At 43.6% G+C, this 27,949-nt stretch overlaps 1 protein-coding gene and 1 long non-coding RNA gene across 6 annotated transcripts in view; one reads left to right on the forward strand and one right to left on the reverse strand.

Moving 5' to 3' along the window:
• The window catches only part of MAP3K9 (mitogen-activated protein kinase kinase kinase 9), a 68,977-nt gene that overhangs the window by 4,371 nt on the left and 36,657 nt on the right, over positions 1–27,949 (forward strand). For all 5 annotated transcript variants that reach the window (XM_053267896.1, XM_053267914.1, XM_053267875.1 and 2 more), the window contains 2 exons: positions 4,571–4,984; positions 26,312–26,492. In XM_053267896.1, coding sequence (XP_053123871.1) covers positions 4,571–4,984; positions 26,312–26,492 — 595 coding nt within the window. The remainder of the gene's footprint in view (positions 1–4,570; positions 4,985–26,311; positions 26,493–27,949) is intronic.
• LOC128333004 (uncharacterized) lies at positions 7,552–27,503 on the reverse strand. Its single transcript, XR_008310827.1, has 3 exons — positions 27,432–27,503; positions 11,204–11,433; positions 7,552–10,338 (listed from the first exon to the last, which is right to left on the reverse strand). It is a non-coding gene; the product is annotated as an uncharacterized LOC128333004 (long non-coding RNA).

Raw genomic sequence — 27,949 nt, forward strand, 5'->3', positions numbered from 1 at the left:
GAAAGTAGAGTACAAAAAGATAGGGAACCAAATTTCCCTGTGAAAAGGAAGTGTAGAGAGGGAACTAGAAGAGGGAACTGCAATAGTTGCTTCTATTGCTGCCTCTCTTGATTTTAAGATGGTCTTCTGGGGAAAGCAGCAGCCGAAGTTAGCTTTCCTTCCCGTTCCCCATGGGATGACATCCCAGCGATGTGTCCCTCCCTTCCCCTGTGGGATGTGAGTCACATGGCTTGATTCCTCATCAGTGTTGCCTTTGGACCAGGAAGCCCAGGGAATTAATAGCAATTACTATATCATTGCTATGTCAGACTGCACGTGAAACTATATTTGTTCAGTCTTAAAGGGTTAGTAAGAGTGAAACAGCCATACACATAGCCTTATATGATGGTACAAACTACCATCTTACTTGAGTTGCACCTGCAGCCATCTCAGTGCTTACCTGTATTAAATGCTGGCTACATAGTTTATCCTTTCCACTGGAGATGGTATACTTTGTGCAGTTAACCCCTCTGGTACTTACCTGGAAGTAGTAGTTCCTCTCAATGGTCAGATTACAAGACTGTAGTACCTCTTCTAAACTTATATAGTTCCTTATTGTCTTGACCTATGTTTAAATTGTAGCTTTTTAATATGTTTCTACTGTAATATATTCGTCACCTTAAGTGGCGCAGTGCGGAAATGCTTGACTAACAAGCAGAAGGTTGCCAGTTCGTATCCCCACTGGTGTGTTTCCCAGACTATGGGAAACACCTATATCAGGCAGCAGCGATATAGGAAGATGCTGAAAGGCATCTCATACTGCACAGGAGGAGGCAATGGTAAACTCCTCCTGTATTCCACCAAAAGAAAACCACAGAGCTCTGTGGGCGCCAGGAGTCAAAATCGACTTGATGGCATACTTTACCTCACTGTAATATAACACTGAAGTGTGCTGCTGCTGCTTGACCTTACAACCTCCCCCTCCACCAAACCCTACCCAAAGATTCATGTTTGGTTTCCAGACTCTGTCTAGTTTGTGAAGTAAGGAAAATCAAGTTGTTTGAATATGCATCTTCATAATAAATCAATGGCAGTATTAATAATAATAATAATAATAATAATAATAATAATAATAATATAATTCGATTTCTATACCGCCCTTCCAAAAATGGCTCAGGGTGGTTTGCACAGAGAAATGACAAACAAATAAGATGGAACCCTGTCCCCAAAGGGCTCACATTCTAAAAAGAAACATAAGACAGACACCAGCAACAGTCACTGGAAGTACTGTGCTGGGGGTGGATAGTGCCAGTTACTCTCCCCCTGCTAAATAAAGAGAACCACCACAGTAAAAGGTGCCTCTTTGCCCAGTTAACAGGGGTATGCCCAGTTAGCAGGTGTATTAGCATATGTGACCAGACTAAAGCATGGAAACGCCAACACTACTAGGCATGATGTCATTTGACTCTCTAAATGGGATGTTCATAACACTGTACTGCCATGCATGTTAACCTATTGGCCTTCCCCTACTCCTTACATTATGAATGCATGTTCATTATGAATCCCCTGCTAACTGGGCAAAGAGGCACCTTTTACCATGGTGATTCTCTTTATTTAGCAGGGGGAGAGTAACTGGCCCTATCCACCCCCAGCACAGTACCTCCAGTGACTGTTGCTGGTGTGTATCTTGTGTTTTTTAGAATGTGAGCTCTTTGGGGACAGGGAGCCATCTTATTTATTTATTATTTCTCTGTGTAAACCACCCTGAGCCATTTTTGGAAGGGTGGTATAGAAATCGAATTAATAATAATAATACAATAATGTTCCCAGCATTGCTTTCTGCACAACTTGCTTATGATATGGTCATGATGGTGGCTTTAGGGGGTGGGGTGGTGGGACAAGGATTGGGGAAAAAAAGATTAAGGGAAAGTTTAAGTCTATAGAGCCTAAGCTGTAAGAACAATTTATCGAGTGTAGAACATCTTTACTACTTATGGAGCAGAAATTAAAGTGGATCCTTAATGTGTAGCTTCCATTTTCTTTAAATGAACGAACTGGCAAGAGTCTTAACTGTTCTTAAAGCATTTTTGGTCCTTGATAATTAATACACCAGTAACATTTTGGTATACAAAACATTGCCAGTTTCATACCTTCTGTAAAATTTGTGTGGAAAACTCTGCTGTTCAACTCCTGTTGGCTACTGTCCTGACAGAACTGTTCATGAAAGGAGCTGTCCATTCAGCACTTCTGACACAGACCTCAGTTTCCCACTGGTATCTAAATATGTTCAAGAAATGTGTGTGCCTTATGGCAGAACTTCTGGATCCCCCCTGCCTTTTTTCTTTTTTTTGCAAGTACCATTGACACTAGAGATGGCTTTCTCTGCAGTGAGGGAGAGGCTTCCCCAGGTACTGCTGCTTCCTGGTCTTTCCCCCTTTGCACCCTCTTTCTCTGATTACCCGAGACGGGCACCCCTTTTGAAAGGTCAGATCATTGCACAGCCAATTCACCACTATTTCAGCCATCTCTGCTTCCAGGGAGGTCAGACCAGGCAGAGCATGGTCGTGTATTCACCATGGCAATGACAGTGAAGTATTACCAATGATACATGTATCCCTGGTTGAAAAGTACTGCTTTATGGTATACTTCAAACTGCAGTGGTGAGATTTAACAGTGTTTCCTGTAGGGCTGCTTTGGTTTATTTGAGAGCAGTTATTAATTTAATAGAACTACTTACTTCCCTAGACATCACTTGTTAAAACAGTTATAGAATTGGCTAACTTTGAACATCTCTAATTGTGTAGGCACTTATAATTATTCCATGTGTCAGATCCTTATTTTATGGCTCACTTAAACTTCCTTTTTTCTACTATAGAAGTATCTAAAGAAATTACATGACTTAACACTGAACTATCAGGAGCATTTCCTCATATGTACAACTTCCTGTTTTTCTTTCAACATGAAGTTCCTATATGGCTTCTTCAGTCTCAATAGAATTCTTCTTTTTGCAGACTTTCAGTGAGATTTCAGTCTCACTGCTTTTTACTAGATGATCTGAATGGGCTTAATCTTAATATCATTAATACCTACCTGAAGGAGCCACAGATGAGTCAAACTGTAGTTCCCTTGTCAATGTTTTACAGCCTGCTATGTTGCTGGTGCTGCTTGTTAAAGAGCCTTTGGCACTGTGGGGTTTTACAGTAGCTGCTCTAGGACTTGGTTGGCTTTTTTGAGAGCTTTGCCAAAGCATTGTTTTGCCATTCTTCCTGACCTTTTTCTTTGCACGTTCATGAAAGTTTCATTGACATCAAAGATCCATTTTTCTTCATATTGTGTAAATTAATGTAGCAGTGAATAAATATACATTAAGTAGGATGGATATTTCAGAAGCAGGTAATCATTTTTCTCCTTGAGGTAGCTCAGGAGATTAAATTTGTCAGTGGGCAGACTGTTGTAAGGGCTGCTGATAGTCAGATTCCTTTGCCTTCAAAGCACTAAGGAGCATTAAAGGTTTCATATGTAAAATGTAATTCTAAGTCATTTAGCTGCCTTTAGATCACTAGGCAGAGAGGCAACTAGATGTTTAAAAGCATAGCCCCAGTTACAGTAGAGTGTTAACTTACCCTTAGACTTTGGCCCAGATGAAAGTTTAAAAAGGAACAAAACATCTACATTTAGCAGTATGGTTTGCTTTAGCTTTTTATTTCAAAAATTTCACTGTTGTAAAATGTCAAAAGCCCAGAACCATGGGTGATATGGTCAAGTGAAATATAAATTGTTTACAATGTCATCTTCACCCAGGATTTGCTCAGCCTTGCTGGTCACAGTTGTATCAATTTCTATGCTATGCTATGTCGCAACCTCCTTGTACCATGAAATACGTGTAGTGGTTCTAAGAAGCTGTGTGTGGCATTTGGCCAGTGAAATGAAAAGTTCAAAATGTCCTGCCTACTTAAGTGCATTTGGAATAGGCTGCTGACAATGGCTCTTGTCTGTCTTATTCTAAATACTCTTATGAAATTAGTTATTAAAGGGAGACTTCCCCACCTTAAAGGTTTTTTTTAAATGGACTTGCAATTAATGTTAATCTATTAATCTGGGTTATGGCATGATTGCTAATGCTGATTGAAATACTTGCATGTGAAGACACCCAGAAGAACTGAAGTGCATTTGTGTGTGGCAGGGTATAACAGTAGCTATAGCTGGGCGGTGTAGGCTTTACCTGTGAAATATGCTGTATGTTTATCAGTACAACACTTTTTATAGCTTTTTATTCACTGCCATTGCTACTTGAAGTAAAACTATGTTAATTTAGAATATTTTCATGACTTGGTATCAGTTTTGTTTCAAGCAGCAATGACAGCTATAGTGATAAAACGGCTATAAAATGTTCTTGTATCAAACTTGCCTGACAAAGTTCTGACAGTGATAAGGGTATAGGAATGAACAGCCCTATATACTTTTGCTCAGCAAGTCTGAGGCTAACCAGTTAAAATGTCAAGGTTGGTTTATAAATAATGCTGCTTATAAATATTATGAGTCGGTAACCTTGTTAGCAACCTTAGCTATTTTTACTTTTTTCTACTCCTAGTGCTGGAGATTGACTTCTCAGAACTGGTTCTGGAGGAAATAATTGGCATAGGAGGTTTTGGAAAGGTCTATCGTGCAGTTTGGCTTGGAGGGGAAGTTGCTGTCAAAGCAGCTCGCTATGATCCAGATGAAGACATCAGTGAAGCTATTGAGAATGTCCGACAAGAAGCCAAGCTCTTTGCAATGCTAAAACATCCCAACATCATTGCCCTTAAAGGTGTATGTTTAAAGGAACCTGACCTGTGCTTAATCATGGAGTTTGCCCGTGGAGGGTCACTAAATAGGGTGCTGTCTGGCAAAAGAATTCCACCAGACATACTGGTAAACTGGGCTGTCCAGATCGCTGGAGGAATGAACTACTTGCACGATGAAGCAATTGTTCCTATTATTCATCGGGATCTCAAGTCCAGCAACAGTAAGTGGGAACAGTAAGTCTCTGTTTCAGAGGGATTGGGCATAAAGTGGGTGGGGGAAGCTTTAAATGAGAGCAACTAAAAAGAGCTAGATGTGACAAGATTGATAGTGTTGATGAAATGTTAGAATATTCTAGAGTATATTCTGACCACAAGAACTTGAGAATAGAAACGTCTTCTGTAGTTTTTGCATAGTAGGAGTGGGGTAGGTGAAGTGGGAAAGGAGATGTAGATCTCACACTTCACCTACCCCTGATAAACTGCTAAGGAACAAAAATGGTACCGAAAGTAAAGCAACCCTTGTTTTCCTCCTGCTGAAAGTTCCTTTTCCTATCCTGGAAGCTGCCCACTAAATTGTCTAGTAGGTTTCTAGGATTTCCCTTCTTGCTGTCTCTCTTCCCCAATCTTAAGATATTGTGCTTAAGATCTCTTCTGTCTGTGATGAGTGGGGGAATGTCAAGCATTTAGAACAACACTACATGGATAGATAATGTAAGCTTAATTGCCCTTGCTTGCTTGGATGTTGGAGCGTAGCTAACAACATTGATGTGGAAGGTTTTACCACATGTAGTAGCTGCTTCAATGGTTAAAGTTCTAATAGGTACAGAACACAAGTCTGTAATGTGTACCCACTAATGAATTAATAGGTAAAGAGGTGCTTGGACTTATGGTCTCTTGCCTTGTGCTGGTAGTCATTTGGCGGGGTGGGGGGGACGTCTGGTAAGTCCCTCAATGGTATCCTTGTTTCTCAACTTAAGTAAAAAATTCTTGCTCTGTTCACAGTTAGGTGAAATACCTTGAGGAAAGCAAAAGGTCTTAAACAAAAGAGAGATAAAATGGGTATTTCTGAAACTCCTGTAACTTATACATCTCTAATTTGTCATAAAATGTGTGGGGAAGTGTCAGTCAACTGTCTAAAAGTGAAGTTGGTTTAACCTTTGAGAAAATGACACAGTTGCTGCCAAAGTGTAACTAATTAAAAACAAGAATAAACCTCTTAGCAAATCTGTCCTCAGTTCGTTTTCAATACCATTAGTGGGATGCTAGCTGTCAATGTGTGTTAAATCTGTTTGACCTTGGGAAGAATGTTGCTTTAGCCGTGCTTGGGTGTTTGTTCCCTGCCTTAAGGAAATGGCTGTTTGAAACAGGTTATATCCTGGGATAAAGTTATGATGTGTGTTCATTTTTGGTCACTTAGGTTTAGAAAACCTTCTTTAGTGAAGCTTTTTCTGCCCGTACAGTTTTTAAATAATCCAATACAAGTGGTGAAATCATTTGCAATATATGTAAAGTTAGGGGTTATTATGAGCTTATTTTTAAGACTTGTATTGGCCAATTCTCACTCTGTAATGGGCGAAGGGAAAGCTTAGTCCAATCTAAAACCAGTTTTGTTCTGAACTGTTTTAATTGACTAATACTGGAGCTTAACCCACATATTAAATGCTTTCTGCAAGAAGCTTTTCAGCTGAGTAACCTCTACAGGTCCAATCAAATTCTTTTGTACCATCCTATCCAAGGAACAGCAATTATTTCAGAATGGGTGAGAAAGGAATCAAATTTCTATGTGCATCCTATTTTTGGGGAGGAATTACTGCACAATTAAACAGCAGTGTGTGTGTGTAATCATAAGAATTGCTGTGTTAGCTCATTCATCATATCTGCCTTTTGCTGAAACAGGGCAGCTGGAAACATTTTATAGCTCTTCTGACAGCAGTCACATCTATCTATATACTTAATTCTCTTAGCTGGCATGAGTGTCCTAGATCTGGCGGTGGAACTCTCGCGACACATTGCGAGAGTTCCCGGCCTTGGGCGAGAGTTGCGGGCAAGAGAAAATGGCTGTGGCGGCGGGCCGCAAAATGGCCTCAGGAGGCGGCCTCGGCTCGCCGCTGGGAGGTGAAGGTGGTTAGACAGCCTGTCCTGTCCAGGCCATCCTGAGTGGTGAGGAAGACGAGGAGGTGGTGACGGTGGCCCGGCCTGGCCTGGCCGCCGAGAGCAGGAGGCAGCAGCGGGACAGCCAGGCACAGGCAAGGGGAGAGGAGGCACCAGCGAGCGGGCAAGGGGGCGGGGAAGCGAGTGAGGCAGCCTGGTGCCAGAGGAAAACGGGTGGTGGAACTCCCCACTTCGCCACTCAGGAGAAGGAATGGCAATGGTGGGGCCCTTTAAGGCCCTCTGCTGCCCGGTAAGGAGGACCTGGCTGCTTGCAGCCTGGGGCGGGAGGGAAACGGGCATCGGGACTCCCCAGTTCGCAGCTTGGGAGGAGGAACGGCGGCGGTGGGGACCTTTTCGGCCCTCCACTGCCTGGTAAGGAGGAACTGGCTGTAGCAGCGGTGAGGTCCAGTTGTAAGTTGCTCAGTGCAGGTGGGGGTGTGGGGCAGGGAGGAGAGGAAGGGAAGGGAGGGCAAGAGAGAGTGGGGCAGGGAGGGTGGGGAGGGGCAAGAGAGAGGGGGCAGGGGGCAGGAGTGAGTGGGGCAAGAGTGAGTGGGGCAGGAGGGGAGGAACAGCTGGCCCCAAAGAGCGTGCAGATGCTCTGTGCTGGTTGGCTAGTAGGTCTGATTATGATAATTAAAGTGTTTTCCTTCTAATATGTAGTAATTTCTCCCCTTTTTAGTGGTGTGCATAATATTCAGAGTAGCATTTCTGCTGGTTTGTAGAGTCAGAATTAATATTGTTTCCTGGTTATGAAATTCTGAGGCTGCCAACTACATTCTTGATTGCAGAACTGTTGTGAGGTTAAATGCATACCTAATGCAAGCAGGTAGAATTTGACAAATCAGTGGCACTTGCCCTCTGTAAATGGCTGACTAGGTACTTGAGCGAGCAATCCCTATTAAGCTTTTAAGTTCTTATTTTATTCAATGACAGTTCTGACTATCCTGCAAAATAGTTAGAGGTGGGAGTCTTGAGTGTTTGGACTGAAACTTAATAAAGTTATATACTTGAATAATGCTGCTTTATTCAGCTGGTCTCTTACATAGTGCCTTGCTTAAACTGACTTTACTAACAAAATGCAAGCTTAGTATCAGAAGCTGGAAATATCCAAGGTTGTCCTTGTGCATAGGTACTTGATGCTGCAGAATTAAGACATTTCAGCAACCATGTACAGGGCTATACCTTGAGTAAAGGCATTTTAAATGCATTTCTAGCCCAGAAACGTTTAGAAAAGGAACCTGTTAAGAGTTGAAATAATCATCTGCTATATATTTATTTTAACATATTTGTATACTGCCTGCTACTGAAGTCTATAGGTGATTTATGGCAAGAAAACAAACCAAGAAATTTTAACCATTAAATGTATAAAAATACCCATAAAAACTACAAAATAGCTAAAAAGAGATGTCTTTACACATGTGGCTGAAGAGATGTCTTTAGTTGTTTCCTAAAAGCCAACAGGATGGAGCAGTTCTAATCTCAGCAGGAAGTGTGTTCCACAGCTCTGGGGCAACTACAGAGAAGGCTCCAACATATGAGCTGGTGGCATCCTCAGACAAACCTCCCTTGTAGATCTTAATAGGCAGCAGGGTTCACAACGAAGAAAGCATTCTCTTAATATCCTGAGCCCAGGCCATTAAGGGCTTTATAGGTAATAACCAGTGCTTTGTATTTTGTCTGGAAACCTATTGGTAGCCAGTGTAGTTCTTTTAATATAGGAGTAATATGGTCTCTTTGGGACATCCTGGAGACCAATCTGCCATCAGCATTCTGCACCAATTGCAGTTTCCTGAATATGTTCAAAGGCAGCCCCACATAGAGTGCATTGCAGTAGTCAAGCCTGGAGGTTACCAGCATGTGTACCACTGTCTTAAGGTCACTGACTTCCAGGAAAGGGGGCAGTTGGCAAATCAGTCAAAGCTGATAAAAAGCACTCCTGGCCACCACCTGCACCTGAGGTATCGGAGAGAGGGTTGGGTCCAGAATTATCCCCAAACTTAAAACCTGTTCCTTCTGGGGGAGTGTAACCCCATCTAGAACTGGCAGATCTATCCCATTTCCTGAACTGCAGCTTCCTACAATGAGCAGCTCTGTCTTGTTTGGATCCAGTCTGTTTGTTATCCCTCATCCAGTCCATTATTGCCTTGAGGCAGGCATTTAGGGAAGTTATGCTATCACCTGATTAAGCTGACATTAAGAAATAGATTTGGGTGTCATCAGCGTACTGATAACACCCTGCACCAAATCCCCTGATGATCTCTCCCAGCGGTTTCATGTAGATGTTAAAAAGCATTGGAGACAAGATGGAGCCCTGAGGGACACCATACAAAAGCTCTCACATTGTAGAGCAACAGTCTCCAAGTGACACCTTTTGAAATCTACCTGAGAGGTATGAGCAGAACCACTGCAAAGCAGTGCCCCCTACACCTAGACCCCGCAGGTGATCCAGGAGGATACCATGGCTGATGGTATTAAAAGCCGCTGAGAGATCCAAAAGGACCAGCACTCACACTCTCTCTATCAATTCCCCTTTGGAGATCATCCATCAGGCCAGCCAAGGTAGTCACTATTCCATAACCTGCCCAAAATCAAGTTTGAAATGGATTTCATCCAACACTGCCTGGGGTTGAGAGGCTACAACCTTCTCAGTCACCTTGGCCAACCACGGGAAATTGAAAAAACAGGCCTATAATTGCCTAACTCAGAGATATCAAGTGTGGGCTTCTTTAAAAGAGATCTAATAGTTGCTTCCTTTAAACAAGGAGGCATCCTACCTTCTCTCAGAGAAGCATTTATTGTCTCGATCAGGCCCCCTCCAACAATCTCCCTTTGATGATGATAAAAGCCATGTTGGAAAAGGGTCAAGAGAACAGGTGGTAGGATGCACAGTTCCAAGCAGCTTGTTCACTTTCTCAGGAATCACAAACTGAAAGTAATTCTATGTAACCACACACAGGGAGTTACTGGATACCTCCACTAAAGACTCGGCACCAACAATGGAATCCAGGCCAGCTTGAATACGAGATATTTTGTCCACAAAAAACTCATTAAAAGCTTCACAGTGGCTAATTGTTGGCTCCAAAGCTGGAGCGGAAGGGGCCTGTAGAAGTCCCTCATTACCCTTGACAATTCCACTGGAATGCAAACCTGTGGATCCAACACGTGCAGCAAAGAATTGCTTCTTTACTGCATTTATTGCCAGAGCAAAGTCTTCAATTGTGCTCTGTGCTGCAATCTGTCTATAGTGTTTCAAGTATATAACCTATGTAAGAAGGGGGTCTGAGAGTCGACCTTCTCTTCTGAACCACTTTGCTGGTATTAGGAGAGGTGATGCTTGAGGTGGTGGGGAGAGAACTTGCTAACTTTATCTTGGGGGACATTGCAACTTGCATAATGAGAGAAATTTTCTCTTTCCTTTTAGGAGCTGTAATGAGAAAAAAAACACAGGTTAAGATGGTCTGGTGTGCAAACTCAAATGCTTCTATGACATCAGTAACAATAGACTGGTTATTCTTATCCACAGCTGTCTATCTCATTAGAGATCCCACCTATGAGTGACAAACTGATGCTGGGCATCCTGTGCTGTATAAAAATATTGACCACTAGGAAACGGTACATAATAGTTATTGCGGTCAAGGGACTTTCCCAGCACTTTCATTAGAAAGTTTTGTTTTGTGGGTAAAAGACTGCAGCAGTTCTGTCCTTATCGTGTTTTAAAAACTAACCTTGAAAGAAAATATAAGATCTATGCTTTGACGTTTTGTCTTGAGGAGCTTGAATGGAAGCATGCACATGCAGGCTCACTTCCCCACTGCTGCCTCAACACAGCAGCCCCTGAAAATTGGCTCTTTAGGGTAAGGGATCCTTCTAGAATAGGATGATATGGGCTATAGAGGGCTGCAGGCAAAAGGAGAATGGGTGAAAATGGCCTCCTCATGTCTGCTGTGCCTTCTCTTACCACAAGGGCCACTTGGGACCCAACCCAAAGTTAGTAAGTAGTGCACAGATTGCCTGCCTAAAGATTTATAAATAATGCTTTACATTTTCATCAACACGACCATTCTTCAGCTTTTACTCTTTCTTGCCAATATAGTCCAGCAGTTTGCAATGTTCTGTTGTGATTAGCAACAGTGGACTGGGAGGTAACTGTGCCCAAATCATGCTGCCTCTTATAAACCCTTGAACATAAATAATATATGTCTATGTAAACTTCTATATAGCATATTTATTTATTCGATTTTTATTTATTCACAGCCCAAATCAAATAAATAAATAAAAACATAAAATACCATATATCTTCTCTAGTTGCATGCTGTATTCTGAACTTGCTGCTTGAAAGTTAGTATAGGATGTAGAATTTAGTGTTGCGTAGAGCAGTGTGGTTGGATGGGTTGTCAAAGGGGTGTATTTTCTCTCTGAATACTGGGACTTTTGCAGACTGTTGTCTTTTCAAAGATGATAGCAACCATAAGGTCAGGAATACTGTTTGCTGTTGACAAGCAGTGGAATATCTCGTATTCTGCAGTTCACAAAACACAATATAATCAACTCATAAGCCAGCACTCTGATCTTTTCTACCTTAATGTGCAAAATTCTGTACCAACAGCCCCCTTTGGCCAATGCCTCTTGACTATGCTTTCTCCACCTAGATCAGTTGAAATCAGATCAAAAGGATATAACCGCTTGTGATTCTTGTTGTTCTATTATAAATGACTGTCTTGTATTTATCCAATAAACTAATTTTTTAAAAGAAGTTGAGATCAGATCAACTTGGAACCCTTTCTGCCTCATACCTTGCAAACTAGCCCCTTGTTGCTTGCCACTAACCATCTGAGGCAGGTGGAGTCCCAGCCAACTTAAAATTCCAGTCTGTCCTAACTTAGGGAGTTGTCTACTGGGAGTGGTAGACATGACGGGGTGGGGGGGGGCTTTATCCTAGCCTGTTTTTTATTCCGGGATGGTGCATTTGCAGCCATCATCAATAATGTCAGGTCTGCTTTACCACTGACTGCTGACAAAGCCCATTACATCCATAAACCTTGCTTTCAAGGATACACTTTATAGCACTGTCATAGATTGTAGAGGCTAGCTATGCAAAGAGTACCTTCTGTCTCTTTCGTATACTGCTTGTTTCCATCTGTTTGCCTTGAGTGTGTAACAGAATAAGCATGACAAGTACGAGAGAAACACATCACAATTATAATCTTGGCAGCAATCCTGAAGGATCTTGAAGGAGGAGGTATGCTTCCTCAAAGCTGCCTTGATTTTGTTGCTTCGCAGTCTCCTGTGCATCTTTTTTTTTTAATAGCATGTATTTTGCTGACATAAAGTGCAGTTTAATGCTTACCAATCTAATGTATTTTAGAGCTGTGCTCAGCTAATAGGACAGGCACGAGAGAGAGAGAGCGAGAGAGAGCACTATAGGACTGCAGACATAGGTACATAGGAAGCTGCCACATACCGAGTCAGACCCTTGGTCTATCTAGCTCCGTCTTGTCTTCACAGACTGGCAGTAGCTTCTCCAAGGTTGCAGGCAGGAATCTCTCTCAGCCCTATCTTGGAGATGCCAGGGAGGGAACTTGGAACCTTCTGCTCTTCCCAGAGCGGCCCCATCCCCTGAAGGGAATATCTTACAGTGCTCACACATCAAGTCTCCCATTCATATGCAACCAGGGTGGACCCTGCTTAGCTAAGGGGACAAGTCATACTTGTGATCACAAGACCAGCTCTCCTCTCACAGCTGAAGTGCAGTGAAATGTAAGTTAAAGTGCCTACAGGATCACTCTGATTGTTCTTGCAGAAAATGCTCTTCAGATGGAGTCTACAGACTGATCTGGAGTTTGCCATTTAATATATGTTTGCCTGCACTATATGCTCCATTCAAGATGCTTGCAGTTGTTTAACGATCTGTGATTCAAAAAACGAAGTTACAGTGGCATTTTGCTTATGCAAGGAGTGGGGTCACTGCAGGTTAAAGATAAAAATGGAAGGCAACTTTGTCTCAGCTTTTCACTAAAGAGGATATTGAACAGGAACAGGAATGGATAGTACTGAAAGGACAGCTCTTCAAGGATGGTTGCTCATTGTATTGTCTTCATTTCTACTTGGTGCATGGTGCTTGTGACATAGATCAGTCATCTTGGTGGGTTCTGGAGTTCCTTCTGCTGTTGCCTACCTGCTTTTGCTTCCCCTGTGGGGCTGCAGCCTCAGGTTAACTTCTGTGGGAAGTGTGGGCAGGATTGGGACCAGCCCCTGAGTGACTCAGCTGTTCCTTGGGTCACCTGCTCAGTTTTGGGCTTTATAGGAAGGCTGCTTGTGGCAGCGAGCCCCCCACTGTAGGGGGTCATCCCTTTGGGGGAGCAACTTTGGGGGAGAACAAGGGCTAGAGGGCTTCTGTTTTGGTTTGGACTTGGGTTGAAGTTGTTGTAATGTGTTTTCGTTTGTCTGGAGATGGGGGGACAGGGGGTGCCTTCATTGACTATGGGGCAGCTATTCCAATGGTGGTAGGGAATAGAAGAAGTACCATTGTCAGGTCAGCAGGCTGTTACAGGGGAAGGGTAGTCATAAATGTAAAAGCTGTCTCCCCTTCCGGCTGTCCTGCCAGCTCTGTGACCTTGGGGAGCACTGTCAACAACCCACATAGCCTTACCCTGCTCCTCTGTAATGCCAGGTCGGTCCAAAATAAACTTGCTCATCCATGATTTGATCATGGATGAAGGGCCTGACCTGGTAAGTTTTACCGAGACTTGGTTGGGGGAGGCGTGGTCCAATTTGGTCCCAGCTTCTCCCTCCAGGATATTCTGTAGAGGAGCAGGTGAGGGGACATGGGTGGGGACGTGGAGTGGCTGTGGTCTATAAGGATAACATCTCCCTTACCAGGGTCCCTGTTAGGGTGTTGGATCATATTGAATGTGTGTACTTGAGTTTGGGGACCAGGGATAGATTGAGACTTCTGTTGGTGTACCGATCGCCCCACTGTCCAGTGGAATCCCTTACTGAGCTCACAGACTTGGTCGCGGAACTCACATTGGAGTCTCCGAGACTCTTGGTGCTGGGGGATTTCAATGTTCATTTCGGGACCAATATGTCCAGGGTAGCTCAGGAGTTCATAGTGGCCATGACAACTATGGGTCTATCCCAAGTGATCTCTGGACTGATGCATACTGCAAGTCACATGTTTGATTTGGTTTTTTACTCTGATCAGGATGGTTGTTCCATGGGTGGGGACTCCTGTGATTTCCCTGTTGTTATGGATGGACCACCATCTGGTTAAGGTTGGACTTACAACCACTGCCCACCTCCGCAAGGGCGAAGGGCCTATTAGAATGGTCCACCCAAAGAGGTTATTGGATCCAGTAAGATTCCAAGAAGCCTTGGAGGGATTCAGTGTTGGCTTTGCCAGTGATCGTGTTGATGCCCTGGTTGAGAATTGGAACAACTTGCTCACCAGGGCAGTAGACATGATTGCTCCCAAGTGTCCCCTCCAACCTGCTTCAGAATTGGCCCCTTGGTATACGGAAGATCTACAGGGGCTGAAGCGGCAAGGTAGGTGACTGGAGCGCAAGTGGAGGAAGACTCGACTTGAATCAGACAGATTGCGACACAGAGCACATCTAAAGGTCTATGCTCACTCAGGCAATACATGTGGCAAAGAGGCAGTTCTTTTCTGCCTGTATTGCATCTGCGAGTTCACATCCAGCGGAATTGTCCAGGGTTGTGAGGGGACTAGTATCTGCTCCCCCTCCCTTGAACCAGAATTTGGAGTAATCAGTTACCTGCTGAGATGTGTTTAAAGAGTTTTTCGCAGATAAAATCTCTCAGATTTGGGCCGACCTAAATGGAGACTCCACAATTAATTTGATGTCTGAACTGGAGGTGCCCAACAACTTCTCTATGTGATTCGACTGGATCGGTTGCAATTCGTGACTCCTGAGGATGTGGACAAGCTGCTTGGATCAGTGAGGACTACCACTTCTTCTCTTGACCCTTGTCCCACATGGCTTGTTTGATCTAGCAGGGAGGCTGTTGTAGACGGCTTGGTGGAAATCATAAATGCTTCTCTGAGGGAGGGCAGGATGCCTCCTTGTCTTAAGGAGGCAATCATTAGACTTCTTCTGAAGAAGCCTGTTTTAGATTCCTCAGAGTTGAGCAATTATAGGCCTGTTTCCAACCTCCCATGGCTGGGCAAGGTAATTGAGAGGGTGGTGGCCTCTCAGCTCCAGGCGGTCTTGGAGGAAACTGATTATCTAGACCCATTTCAAACTGGTTTTCAGGTGGGCTATGGAGTGGAGACTGCCTTGGTTGGCCTGATGGATGATCTCCAATTGGGAATCGACAGAGGAAGTGTGACTCTGTTGGTCCTTTTGCATCTCTCAGCAGCTTTGGATACTATCGACCATAGTATCCTTCTGGAACGTCTGAGGGTGTTGGGGGTGGGAGGTACTGATTTACAGTGGTTCTGCTCCTACCTCTTGGATAGATTCCATATGGTGTTGATTGGAGATTGTTGCTCTTCGAAATCTGAGCTTAAGTATGGTGTCCCTCAAGGCTCTGTACTCTCTCCAATGCTTTTTAACATCTACATGAAACCACTGGGAGAGATCATCAGGGGATTTGGAGCTGGGTGTTACCAGTATGCTGATGACACCCAGATCTACTTCTCCATGTCAACTTCTTCAGGAGCTGGCATATCCTTCCTAAATGCCTGCCTGGAAGCAGTAATGGGCTGGATGAGGGAGAATAAACTGAAACTGAATCCAGATAAGACAGAGGTACTTATTGTGTGGGGTCAGAACTCCAGAGATGATTTTGCTCTACCTGTTCTAGATGGGGTCACACTTCCCCAAAAGGAACAGGTTTGCAGTCTGGAAGCACTTCTGGATCCACACCTCTCCCTGGTTTCTCAGGTTGAGGCGGTGGCCAGGGGTGCTTTCTATCAGCTCTGACTGATATGCCTGCTGTGCCTGTTTCTCGAGATCAATGACCTCAAAACAGTGGTACATTTGTTGGTAACCCCCAAGACTTGACTTCTGTAATGCACTCTACATGGGGCTGCCCTTGTATGTAGTCCGGAAACTTCAGTTGGTTCAGAATGTGGCAGCCAGGTTGGTGTCTGGGTCATTTCAGAGAGACCACGTTACTCCTTTACTGATGGAGCTACACTGGCTGCCAATAGGTTTCTGGGTGAAATACAAAGTGCTAGTTGTAGCTTATAAAGCCCTAAACGGCTTAGGCCTTGGGTATTTAAGAGAGTGTCTTCTTCACTACGAGCCCCACTGCCCATTGAGGTCATCTGAGGAGGTCCGTCTCCAATTACCGCCAACCCGTTTGGTGGCTACACAGAGACGAGCCTTCTTGTTTGCTGCCCCAAGATTGTGGAATGCGCTCCCTGTTTAGAAATGATCCTCCACATCTCTGGCAATTTAAAAAAAACACTTGAAAACCCATCTTTTTGCCCAAACTTTCTCAGCTTCCTAGATTTTTAGGTTTTAATTTCTGGTTTATTTTTAAATTGTTAAATAGTTTTTTGTTTTTATATAGGTTTTAAAACTTGTTTTATGCCACATTCCTATGCCAGCGTGGTGTAGTGGTTAGAGTGCTGGACAAGGACCGGGAAGACCTGAGTTCAAATCCCCATTCAGCCATAATACTAGCTGGGTGACTCTGGGCCAGTCACTTCTCTCTCAGCCTAACCTACTTCACAGGGTTGTTGTGAGGAGAAACTCAAGTATGTACTGCACTGCTTTGGGCTCCTTGGAGGAAGAGCGGGATATAAATGTTAAATAAATAAATAAATAAATAAATATTGAGTCTGGTTGCCTCAGATTGAAGCCTACTCTCTACATAAGAGGCAGTGGCCAGGGAAATTAGTGACCAGGAATTAGCAAACGGGTATTATAGGATTTCTGCATGGAGTTTGGCAGGGAGGTGTGTGGGAGAGCTTGAAAGGAGCCCCTCTTGATCACATGTAGCGCAGTGGGAAGAGAAATAAAGTACTAGTCCCTCTCTTATGTTCTTGGGAAAGAAAGTTTAAACTGTTGAATAGCTGACAATTCCAACAAAAACCTAACTTTCATACAAACAATATCCAGATACTCGAAACAGCCAAGAAAACCAGTTCAGAAGTTAGAAAGCCAGCAGGGGAGGGGGCACTTCCCAGTGTATTGTTCAGAGTGTTGCATGTATGACTATCTCCTCAGTGGGTAGAAGTCACTCATGAGTGTGTGCTCGATGCAAGTTGCTCCTTGCTGTCAGGGAACAAATTTGTTTCGTTGAAGCCAAGCTGACTGATCTGGAGAAGCTCAGAGAACCAGAGGTGTGTGGATAAGCCCTTCAGGGATGTGATAGAGGCACCCCACTCCCAGGATGATGGCTCCTCTGCAGTCATTGAGGACTCGGGGAAGGAGGACATCATTCTGAGGAAGAGGGTTATACTCGTGCATTTGTACAGTTTCTATGCATTTTATCCACACCCTGCATATCTACTTCACCTTAAATGGTTTTTTAAAAATTTAAATAATAACTTTTTACATTTCAGAGCTTTTAGTACTACTCTTTAAACTGCTTAACAGCTTTTATCATTTATAGACAGATAACAATATAATTTTATCAGCCCTATAGGTTTTTTTACATTCTTGCAGTTTTATTCCTTGTCTTATGTATTTTTAGGTATAACCTGCATATCATTTTTTGCCAGTACTAAAGTGTTTTATCCACACCCTGCATAACATTCTATCCTTGTACTTAATTATACTGGTCTAATAAAATTTGTTGTTGAGCAAGAGAAACACTCCCTTAGAAGAGACCCCTTCCGTGGATTATGAGTCCATATCCTCTCATGCAGGGGATACTCCTCTGGGATGTGGGGACCTCCTGGTAGTGGGTGATTTGCTCATTAGGGGCATAGAGATTTGGGTCTGTGACCCACATATAGACCACATGGTGACTTGCCTGCCTGGTGTGAAGATTGTGGATGTCACACTGTGTCTAGGTAGGCTGTTAAGCAGTGCTGAGGAGGAGTCAGCTGCCGTGGTACACGGCACCATTGATGTTGGGAATTGTAGTCAGGAGGTTGTGGAAACCATATTTAGTCTGCTAGGTAGCATATCAAAGTCCAGGACCCCTAAGGTAGCATTTTCAGACATGCTACCTGTTCCACGTGCAGGACCAGTGAGACAGCTGGAGCAGAGGGTGTTACAGACCAGGCCCGATTGGTATACCAAATATGCTCATTAGCTAGTATACAAAATCAGGTCTGGCTTCAAGTTCTTTTGTATGGTGACGCATGTTGGATCTGGGCACAAGGAAGAAAGGAGATGCAAACCACTCAAACAGGATTCAATGGGCTTTATTGAATATAAAAGGCTTAGCAACAATCTAGCAAAGCAGAATACTCTATTAATATTAGCAACAGTATTTAAATGGAACATTCTAGCCATCACCAATATTCCACCCAGTGTTCCTGACTAAATATGTGTGTGCACCTAAATTTTCCTAGAGCCTAGTACAGTTTTAGATACAGGCAGAAAAGACGGGGAGGAAGAAGGAAGGCTGGGGGCTGACATGGTTTTGGGGTAATTAGTAGAGGAAAGGGGGGAAGGAGAAGGGAGTGGGGAAAAAGATGAAGGGAATTCCCAAGGCTTGTAGCATATTACCAGGATCCAAGGCTGGAGAGAGACGAATCACTTCAGCTGAAGCAGTGAGGCACTGGCGGAGACAGGAGTTGTGCAGTTGCTTCAGGTCATAGCTGAGAGCTCCATGGCTGGGGAGCCTTGACTTCTCACTGCGCAGTGAGAGTCATAGCCTCTGAGCACGGGCAGAGTTCCTGCTTAGCCCCACGGCTGGGCAGCCAACCCTGGGCAAGCGTGTGAGCAGCATTGCTGTAGGCAAAGATTGCTGAACTCTCTGTCTCAAAAAGCCCCATTCTTTATAGTGTATTTTCTCTTTGATCTATACAAATCTCATCTTTTCCTGGGTTCCCCAGAAGGGGTGACAAAGCTGTTACTTTCAGGACAATGTCTTTTAATCACTCAGGATATTGGCCAGTTCAGAGAATTCTGAATCTCATCTTCTGCAATCTGTGCACTCAGGAAGGGATGGGGGGGGGGGGGAAGCAAGTGTTAGTGGAAAGACTAAATCTACAGGTGTTCTCCCAGGGTGGAATTTCTATAGACAGGAACTGAGTAATCCCCCTTGGGGCATGGCAGAGCCAATCATTGACAATGATTAGCATAGATTTCTTCCACAGACATTATCTGATAGTGAGTTACATTTTAGCATATTGATTAGCTCAAGCCCAGCCTTTGTGTTATCTTAAGTATCCAGTTTCACAATGCAATGCTGGAATGTCTCACCCAGAGGCCGAGCAGGCATTTCACCCAGAGTTCAGGTGTGATTTCATCTCTTAATATAAAAATGAAATCAGACACAGGCCTATACTCCAGGCCTATATTCCACAAACTTCTGAGTGGTGCACTACATATTCCCCCTCTTCTTATGCAGATTTTGCTCCAGGCAAAATTGCATAAGACAGACAATGCTTATGTCATAACTCATAGTTGCATGTTCACAAGACAGCAGTGGACAATCTCAATAGCTGTCCCTGCTTCTGTCAGTAGCTAACCCAGTAGGGTTTTTCAAAAACTCACCAGCAGATGCATCTTTTTTTTAAAAAAAACAAAACAAATAAAAACATAACCACAATATTGCTGTTGTGATCTAGAGTGTGGATCAGAGGTGTGCACCCCCTCTTGTCCAATTTCCTTTTGAGTACATCTCCCAGCTACATTTGCTGTAGTCACACAATCACATGTCTGAGAGAGCATTTTATATGGCCAAATAATTTGCCAAGCATTTGCCTTCAAATGTGGCACAGTTTACAACCTCACAGATCCCACAGCAATTGCCCTTTGTCCTTGGGGTCCCAGATCACAGGGGTCCACACTGTGTAGTCCTGCAATCCAAGAGGCCAAGTGTTTTTATACATTTAAATCATTGTGGCACCACCCAACAAACAATTCAAAACTACCCTCCATCAAATATACACCCAATCAATTATACATTCCTATAAACTCAACATGTAAGACTCTAGCATGAGGGCTAAACCCATAAGCATAACATAGGTAAACATGAATGCATATGCACCAATACATTTTGCAAAGGACTTCAGTGTTCAGTGTTCAAATTGGGCAGGGAGTTTAGTAGAATGACCAGGCACAATGCCTTGGTCAGACATAATCTACTTCTGTCTGTCTCTCCCCCTCTGGGCTTCTTCTCTTGGCAAGCATTGGCAAACAATAGTTCCTGCTGACATCTATTGTTCAGTGTAGGTTGTGGGGGTTTCAGGTTTCAGCAACTGGGGTTCGTAGCAGTTGGGGTGCGCAGGCAGTCTGACTTGGGGTTCAGTTTGTGGCATAGGCGCAGCAGAGTGGGCAGGGTTCCTGAAATCAGGAGGGTCTTTGCATCTGGAGCAGTCCAGGCAGAATGGGTGTTCTACCCTCCAGGGTCGGTGTGCAGCAGGAAGCAGGAGGATCTTCAAGCTGTGCAATCCAGGCAGAGTGGGTGGCCAACCCTCCAGGGCTGTTGTGCCGCATCCATCAAGAGGAAATCAGCATGTCTCATCAAGGAACTGCATCCATCAGGAACAGGGTGTAGGGTGGTTAAAAACAATTCTTCCTTCAGTCTCAGTCCTTTCTCAGTCCATTCTTCTGTCTCTGCTTTCCATGGCCTCTCACAGATTGAACAAAGAGGGGAGTGGGGGTGGGGGGAAGCTCTAGCAAGCAGGCTGGGAATAGAGTTAGGGTTCAGGAGGAGTAACACTGAAGATAAAAGCAACGTGCAGATATTTGAAGCGAAAGCAGTGGGGGTGGTGCCCCCTGTTTCATCAATTATCTGCCCTTTGGATGCTGGTGTCTAGATGACCTTGACTAGATGCATCCTGAACTGGAACAGCTAGAGCTGTGCCAAGTTTTCCCCCTCTTGCTCCAAAAACAGCTGGAGCTGACATATTAGCTTGGGAATCTGCAATGCCAGGTTTTCCCCTCTGGCTCCAGAGGATCATGGTTCCTGTGATCTCTGGCTTTGCAAAATTTGCCTAAATGTCCTGCAGGGGGAGTGTGTCTTACTCAACCCCTCCTGGATCAATAGGTCTTTTATTTACACTACAGTTACTTCCTCCAGAGATCTCTTGAATGGATCTTCCTAGTTTGCTTCCCTCCTCTGCTAATTTAGTGATTTCATTTTTCTGACACAGCTCTCTTGTGCAAAGCGTGGTCTGGCTAGTGCTGTCCCTGAGAGGTTTTATCTGCACTTTTGTATTTCCCAAACAACTGCTTTCAGGGGTGTTCAATTGACTACCCCCGCCGGTGCCGAAGACCATTCGTGCACATCCCTAGTGCTTGTTTGTTAATGCAAACATAGATATAGTGGGCATAATAGAAACATGGTGGAAAAGTGAGAACCAGTGGGACACGGTTGTTCCTGGATATAAACTCTATAGAAAGGACAGGGGAAGTGGATTGGGGGTGGAATAGCACTGTATGTTAAAGAACAGATTGAATCTAACAAGCTAGAAAACCTAGGAAGACTGGAGTTCTCCACAGAAACTTTGTGGGTGACAATAAAAGTCCTGAAAGGAAATGTGCTACTAGGGACATATTATCATCCTCCTAATCAAAATACTGACAATGACTGGGAGTTGCAGAAGGAAATCTTTGGAATGCTTTCCCAGTGGCCATTTGCTCCCCAGACTCCATCACGGCTTTTAGAAAGCTTGATAAAACTTGGCTTTTTATCCAGGCTTTTACATAATCGTTTTTACTGCTGCTTCTGGTGTTTTTACCTGTTGTATTGTTTTTATGCTTGTATTTTATAGATTTTAAATTTGGTTTGTTTATATATATTTTTAGCTTAATATTTTAATTGTCTTTTTATTGTATGTTTTAACTTTTGTAAATCACCTTGGGGTTGTCTTTTAACAAAAGGTGGTATATAAATGCAACAATAAATAAAAATAAATAAATAAATCAGGGAGGCGTCAGAGAGATAGAGTTGTAATAATGGGTGATTTCAATTACCCACACACAGACTGGGTAAATTCACATTCAAGTAATGACAAAGAAGCCAAATTTCTAGATATGCTGAACTAATGTGCCCTAGAACAGTTGGTCTTGGAACCAACCAGAGAGTAGGTGACCTTGGACTTAATCCTGTGTGGTGCACAGGACCTGGTGCAAGATGTCAGTGTCATGGAACCTTTAGGAAACAGTGACCATAATGTGATCAAATTCAACATTTATGTGAGGAAAGAATCACAAAGGAAGTCTAACACAGACACTTTGCGCTTCAGAAGAGGAAACATCTCTAAAGTGCAGGGCAAGCTTAAAGCAGTTGTTATAGGGGTGCAGTGCCATCATGTTCCCTCTTTAGCCACCTGATGTCCTCTTGCTGCACAGCCACTGGCTGAGTGGAGCCAGCCTGCGGTCTCCGTCGCAGCATCTTTAGTGAATCCAGCTTGCTGGGCTTGGCCAGTGGTGCCACTGAGAGCAAGAGCTGGAGCAGTCAGAGTCACTCCCCTGTCCAGCCATACCAGGCAGCTCACCGGCACAGTGTGTGCATGCAAAAGACATCACATGACACACGCATGTGTCAGCATCGCATTGCAGGAGCCAGCCAGCCAGTGCACAAGGGAGAGGAGGAGCGGGGGCGCTGTGCCTCAAGGGGTCAGAATTTCCTCTCACAGCTTGGCCAGTTGGCTTCTTTCAAACTTTTTATTGGAAGTTAACAATTCTTTTTTTTCTCTACCAAACAGGGGAGGTGAAGTGCTTCAAATGCAAAAATGTGTCCCACATGCATAGGAAGTGCAAAGAAAAACTATATTAAAGAATGGGAGGGCTGCCAGAGCAAAATTGGCCAAGGGCACTACAATCCCTTGAGCCGGCACTTCTAAAATGAGGAGTTTGAAAAGAGAACTTGAAGAGAAAATCAAGCGAGTTGCTTTGCTCCCAAATCTATGGAATTCATTTAAAACCACAATAATAGAAGCCCAGTTAGAATGTATACCAAAAAGGAGGAATGATACCACTTAATCCAGCAAGATGCCAACATGGCTAATATGTAAAGTCAAGGAAGCTATAAAGGGGAAAAAGAATTCCTTCAGAAACTGGAAGGCCTGCCCAAATGAAGAGAACAGAAAGGAACACAAAAACTAGCAAAATAAATGCAAGGAGACCATAAGGATGTGGAAGCAAGTTTGAGGAACATTTAGCTAAAAGCATCAAGGGGAATAACAAAAACTTCTTTAAATACACCGGAAGCAGGAAACCTGCCAGGGAGGTGGTTGCTCCCTTAGATAACAGAGTGAAAGGGATTGTTGAGGATATGTCAATTGCAGAGAAGCTTAACAAGTTATTTGTATCTGTCTTCACAGCAGAGGATACTGAGTGTATACCTGTGCCTGAACTGAGCTTCTCAGGGACAGAGGCTAAGGAACTGAGTCAGATAGAGGTGACAAGGGATGATCTTCTAAACTGTCTAGGAAAAAATAAAAATTAACAAATTGCCAGGACAAGATGGCATACACCCAAGAGTCTTTAAAGAACTCAAATGTGAAATTGCTGACCACCTTCCAAAAACACATAACGTATCCCTACAATCTCTCTCTACCAGAGACTGGAAAGTAGTCAATGTAACACCAATTTTTTAAAAGGGGTCTGGGGGGGGATCTGGGAAATTACGAGCCAGTTAGCTTAACATCTGTGTTGGGCAAATTGATAGAAAGCATTCTCAAAGATAAAATTGTTAAGCATATATAAGAACAGGCCCTGATGAAGGAGAACTTGCATGGCTTCTGCAAAGGTAAATCTTGCCTTGGACTTTGAAAAAGCTTTCAACAACGTTGCTCATCAAAGACTCTTGAGAAAACTTAGCAGTCATGGGATAAGGGGACAGGCTCATGTGTGGATTGGTAACTGGTTGAAGGTTAGGAAATGGTAGGAATAAATGGAGAGTTTTCACAATGTAGGGAAGTAAGAAGTGGGGTCCCCCAGGGATCTGTACAGGGACCAGTGCTTATTAATTTATTCATAAATGATATAGAAATTGGGGTAAGTAGCAAAGTGGCCAAATTTGCAGATGACACCAAACTCTTTTGGGTAATGAAATCCAAAATGGATTGTAAGGAGCTCCAAAAGGATCTTTCCAAAATGAGGGATTGGGTGACACAATGGCAAATGTGATTCAGTGTTAGCAAATATAAAGTGATCCACATTGGGACTAAAAATCCCAATTTAACATATATGCTGATGGGGTCTGAGCTGTCAATGACTGACCAGGAGAGAGAACTTGAGGTCATGGTGGACAGCTCATTGAAAGTGTGTGAACTCAGTGTGTGGCAGCTGTGAAAAAGGCCAATTGCATGCTTGGGATCATTAGAAAGGAGATTGAAGATAAAACCGCTAATATAATAATGCCCTTATACAAATCTATGGTGCGGACACATTTGGAGTACTGTGTACAGTTCTGGTCACCATAGCTCAAAAAGGATGTCATAGAACTGGAAAAGGTATAGAAGAGGGCAACCAAGATGATCAGGGGCCTAGAGCACCTTGCTTAGGAGGTGAGGCTACAACACCTTGAGCTTTTTAGTTTAGAAAAAAGATGACTGAGGAATAACATGACAGAAGTTTATAAAACTATGTATGGTGTGAAGAGAGAGCAATTTCCCCCCCCTCTTGCATAACACTAGAATCAGAGGTCATCCCATGAAACTGATTGCCAAGAAATCTAGTGCCAACAAAAGGAAATACTTTTCTCACAGAAAGTACTAATTAACCTATGGAATTCTCTGCCACAAGATGCAGTGACAGCCACCAGCCTAGTTGGCTTTAAGAACCGCTTAGATAAATTCATGGAAGGCAAGTCTATCAATGGCTACTGGTCTGAGGGCTATAGGCCATCTCCAGCCTCAGAGGCAAGATGCCTCTAAATACCAGTTGCGAGGGAGCAACAGTAGCAGATATGGTATGCCCTCAGCTCTTGCCTATGGGCTTCCCCAAGCCATCTGGTGGGCCACTGTATGAGACAGGATGCTGGACTAGATAGGCCTTGGGCCTGATCCAGCAGGGCTGTTCTTATGTTTAGGTAATTCTTGATTGCAGCTGTTACACTGATGAAGAAGGTGTTCAAAATAGGAAATTGGCCTCTAAAAATCACACGAGGTGTCTGAAATGAATAAGCATTAAACACAGTTGGGAAAGGCAACTCCAACTCTGGAAGAAATGCTTTCTGTGGTAGTTATTTTGAATGTGTGAGAATTTCTTCAAATGCAGTGTGGGAAAAGATCATGTGTATTTAGCATTCATGAGTCATGTAAGTGTGGGTAGCAGTAATCGTATGTAGTGGAGCTGTGCATGCCTCTTGTAAGCTTGAAGCTGGACTACAGGAATGTGCCAGCTACAAGACTGCTGCAGCTGGAATGCACCTTGGCATTTTGCCTTCTGACAGAGTGGGTTGCCAGGAACACATTACATCAATGCTGCAATGTCTGCATTGGATTTCCGTAGCTTTCTGGATACAATTCAAGGCGCTCTTTTCAATCTATAAAGCTTTCAATGGTTTGGGCACTATATAGTATTAAGTATATACTTAAAGCATTTCTTCTATAAGTCCTGAACCTGTTCAGATTGATTATCTAAGAAGAAATCTCTGAGTATATGCACACAATGTGTAAAAAAAACCGAAAAGCAAATCAATAAGAGCAAGGCCCAATGATGCTTTAGATTTCTTTTCCTTTATTTAGCTCTTAAGAAAAATCTCAATTTTAGCTGTTAAAAATGTTTAAAATACCTCTAAAATGGTTTCACTAGCACTAAAGTTGTATGAAAGTTGCCAGTATGTGTACTAGTCTTCAACTGTTTCACTGTACAGTGAATGAGGGCACGTGATACAGCCTCCTTACTAAAGCGAAGCTGCTCTATATCTGGTTGGTGCCTGGATGGTTGACTGCCCAAGAGTCTGTATACACTGCCTTGAGTTCCATGATAGAAGAAAGGTGTAATATAAATAATACTGTCATTCTCATGCTCCCAGTACAATACAGGAAGAACTTTGATGTCCTAGAAGTTTCTAAGTCACCTGCTGCTCTGCTACTTGACTGGTAGTTCTTAAGCTGTTGATCATGTGTTAAGCACTTTTTATCTGGTCAGGCAGTCTCTGTAGGCATGTACAATGGCTTAAGCATGAACAGCAGGACTTTTAACTCTTTCCCACTCAACACTTGGTGTGATTTTTTTGTTTGTTTAAAAAATGAATACATGACTTCCCTGGTGGGTGCATTAGGCATACATTATTTCTTTGTTATGCATTCATCTATTTTATTTTTTTTGTTCTTTTTACTCTAGTATTGATACTTGAGAAGGTGGAAAATGGAGACCTGAGCAACAAGAACTTGAAGATCACAGATTTTGGCTTGGCCAGAGAATGGCATAGGACAACCAAAATGAGTGCAGCTGGGACGTATGCCTGGATGGCTCCTGAGGTCATCCGCTCCTCCATGTTCTCTAAAGGCAGTGATGTGTGGAGGTAGTTAGCACTAAATATTCTAAACATCTAAATTGTAGGTATGCGGGGAATCTAATCTCTGCTTGAAATAGTACTTGTTTGCTGAACAGAATTCATGAACAGTTGATCTACTCAATGTTTAACCCTTTGTCTTATTGCCATATATCTGTGTTGCTTGGGGTTATGAATTCAGCATATGTTCTACTCATCTGTTGGCTTTATGCCAACTAAAACCCCGCTGTGAATGTTTCCCAACTTCTACCCTAGTTTTCTATTGCTTTTTTTTAAAAAGCAAGACCAGTCTAAATTCTAACCACCAAGCTGGTAAAATGCCAAAAAGGCTCTCAAGAAAACTACCAGTGTCCCCTTGCTTTGTGTCAGATTTCTGAGAGAGATCTCTGTGTTCTCATGGAGGGGGAGAGGGAGGGGGAAGGAGGATTTGCCTTCGGAGCAATGCACAGATAAACCCAACTGTCTCCCGCATCTGCTGAAGAATCAGTCTTCACAAACAGAGGCGTAACTAGGGAAAATGGCGCCCGGGGCAAGCACTGAAATTGCGCCCCCCCCCCGGAAATATGGAAATGTGTCACAGCCATAGTCAAATGTGGGTTGTGGGCTGCATCCGTGCAAGTATACTGGGACAGGAAAAAGGAAACATGAGGCTACAAGGCTCTTTAGAAATATATATTTTAAAGAAAAACATAAGTGCATTTATGAATGAATGAATGAAAATAAATAAAATATACTTGTTCCAGAAGTGTTTGTAATTTTCTGACATGAAACAAGCCACTTATAGGCCTTTTTAGATAGTTTTTGTTTTTAAAGCCAGCACATTTTCCAGTCTGTTTTAAATTAAATATTCAGAGACTTCTCAGTCTCACCCCACCACCCATATCAAAGCCCTATGGCAAGCAGATCCCTTTATATGGGGGTACCCACAAAAAGGAATTCACAGCCTACCTAGCAATAGCTGTTCTGGATGGTCTGGTCAGGGCAGAGGGTCTGCTGCCTGCTTTCTCCTTCCTTGCTTGGGGCCTACTCGAGTTCAGGCTTCAGGGAGGCCTACTCGGAGGCCTCTCTGGAAGCCCCGCCCACCCGCCGATCAGCTGAGAGGCGGGGAGAGAAGAGCTCTGCAGTTTGCAGGCCTTGCCGATCCTAGGCCTCTTTGCCGATCAGCCGGAGCTGGAGGCAAGTGGCTGAGGGGCCCTGGGGCTGGGCAGGTGGGCAATGGGGTGGGGGTGGCAGGGACTGGTATGGCGCCCCCACCTCAATGGCGCCTGGGGCACGTGCCCCCCTGCCCCCCCCCAGTTACGCCTATGTTCACAGATATCCAGGGCCCCACATGAGGCTGGAAAGAAAACAAAATAAAGTAGTTTGCTTTTCACACGTTTCATAAATGATTTTAGTTTTAATGATTTTAGTGCTTATAATATGATTTTAATTGTAAACCGCCCAGAGATGCAAATTTTGGGCAGTAT

The sequence above is a fragment of the Hemicordylus capensis genome, chromosome 1 (genome assembly GCF_027244095.1).
Source record: "Hemicordylus capensis ecotype Gifberg chromosome 1, rHemCap1.1.pri, whole genome shotgun sequence".
Taxonomy (NCBI): domain Eukaryota; kingdom Metazoa; phylum Chordata; class Lepidosauria; order Squamata; family Cordylidae; genus Hemicordylus; species Hemicordylus capensis.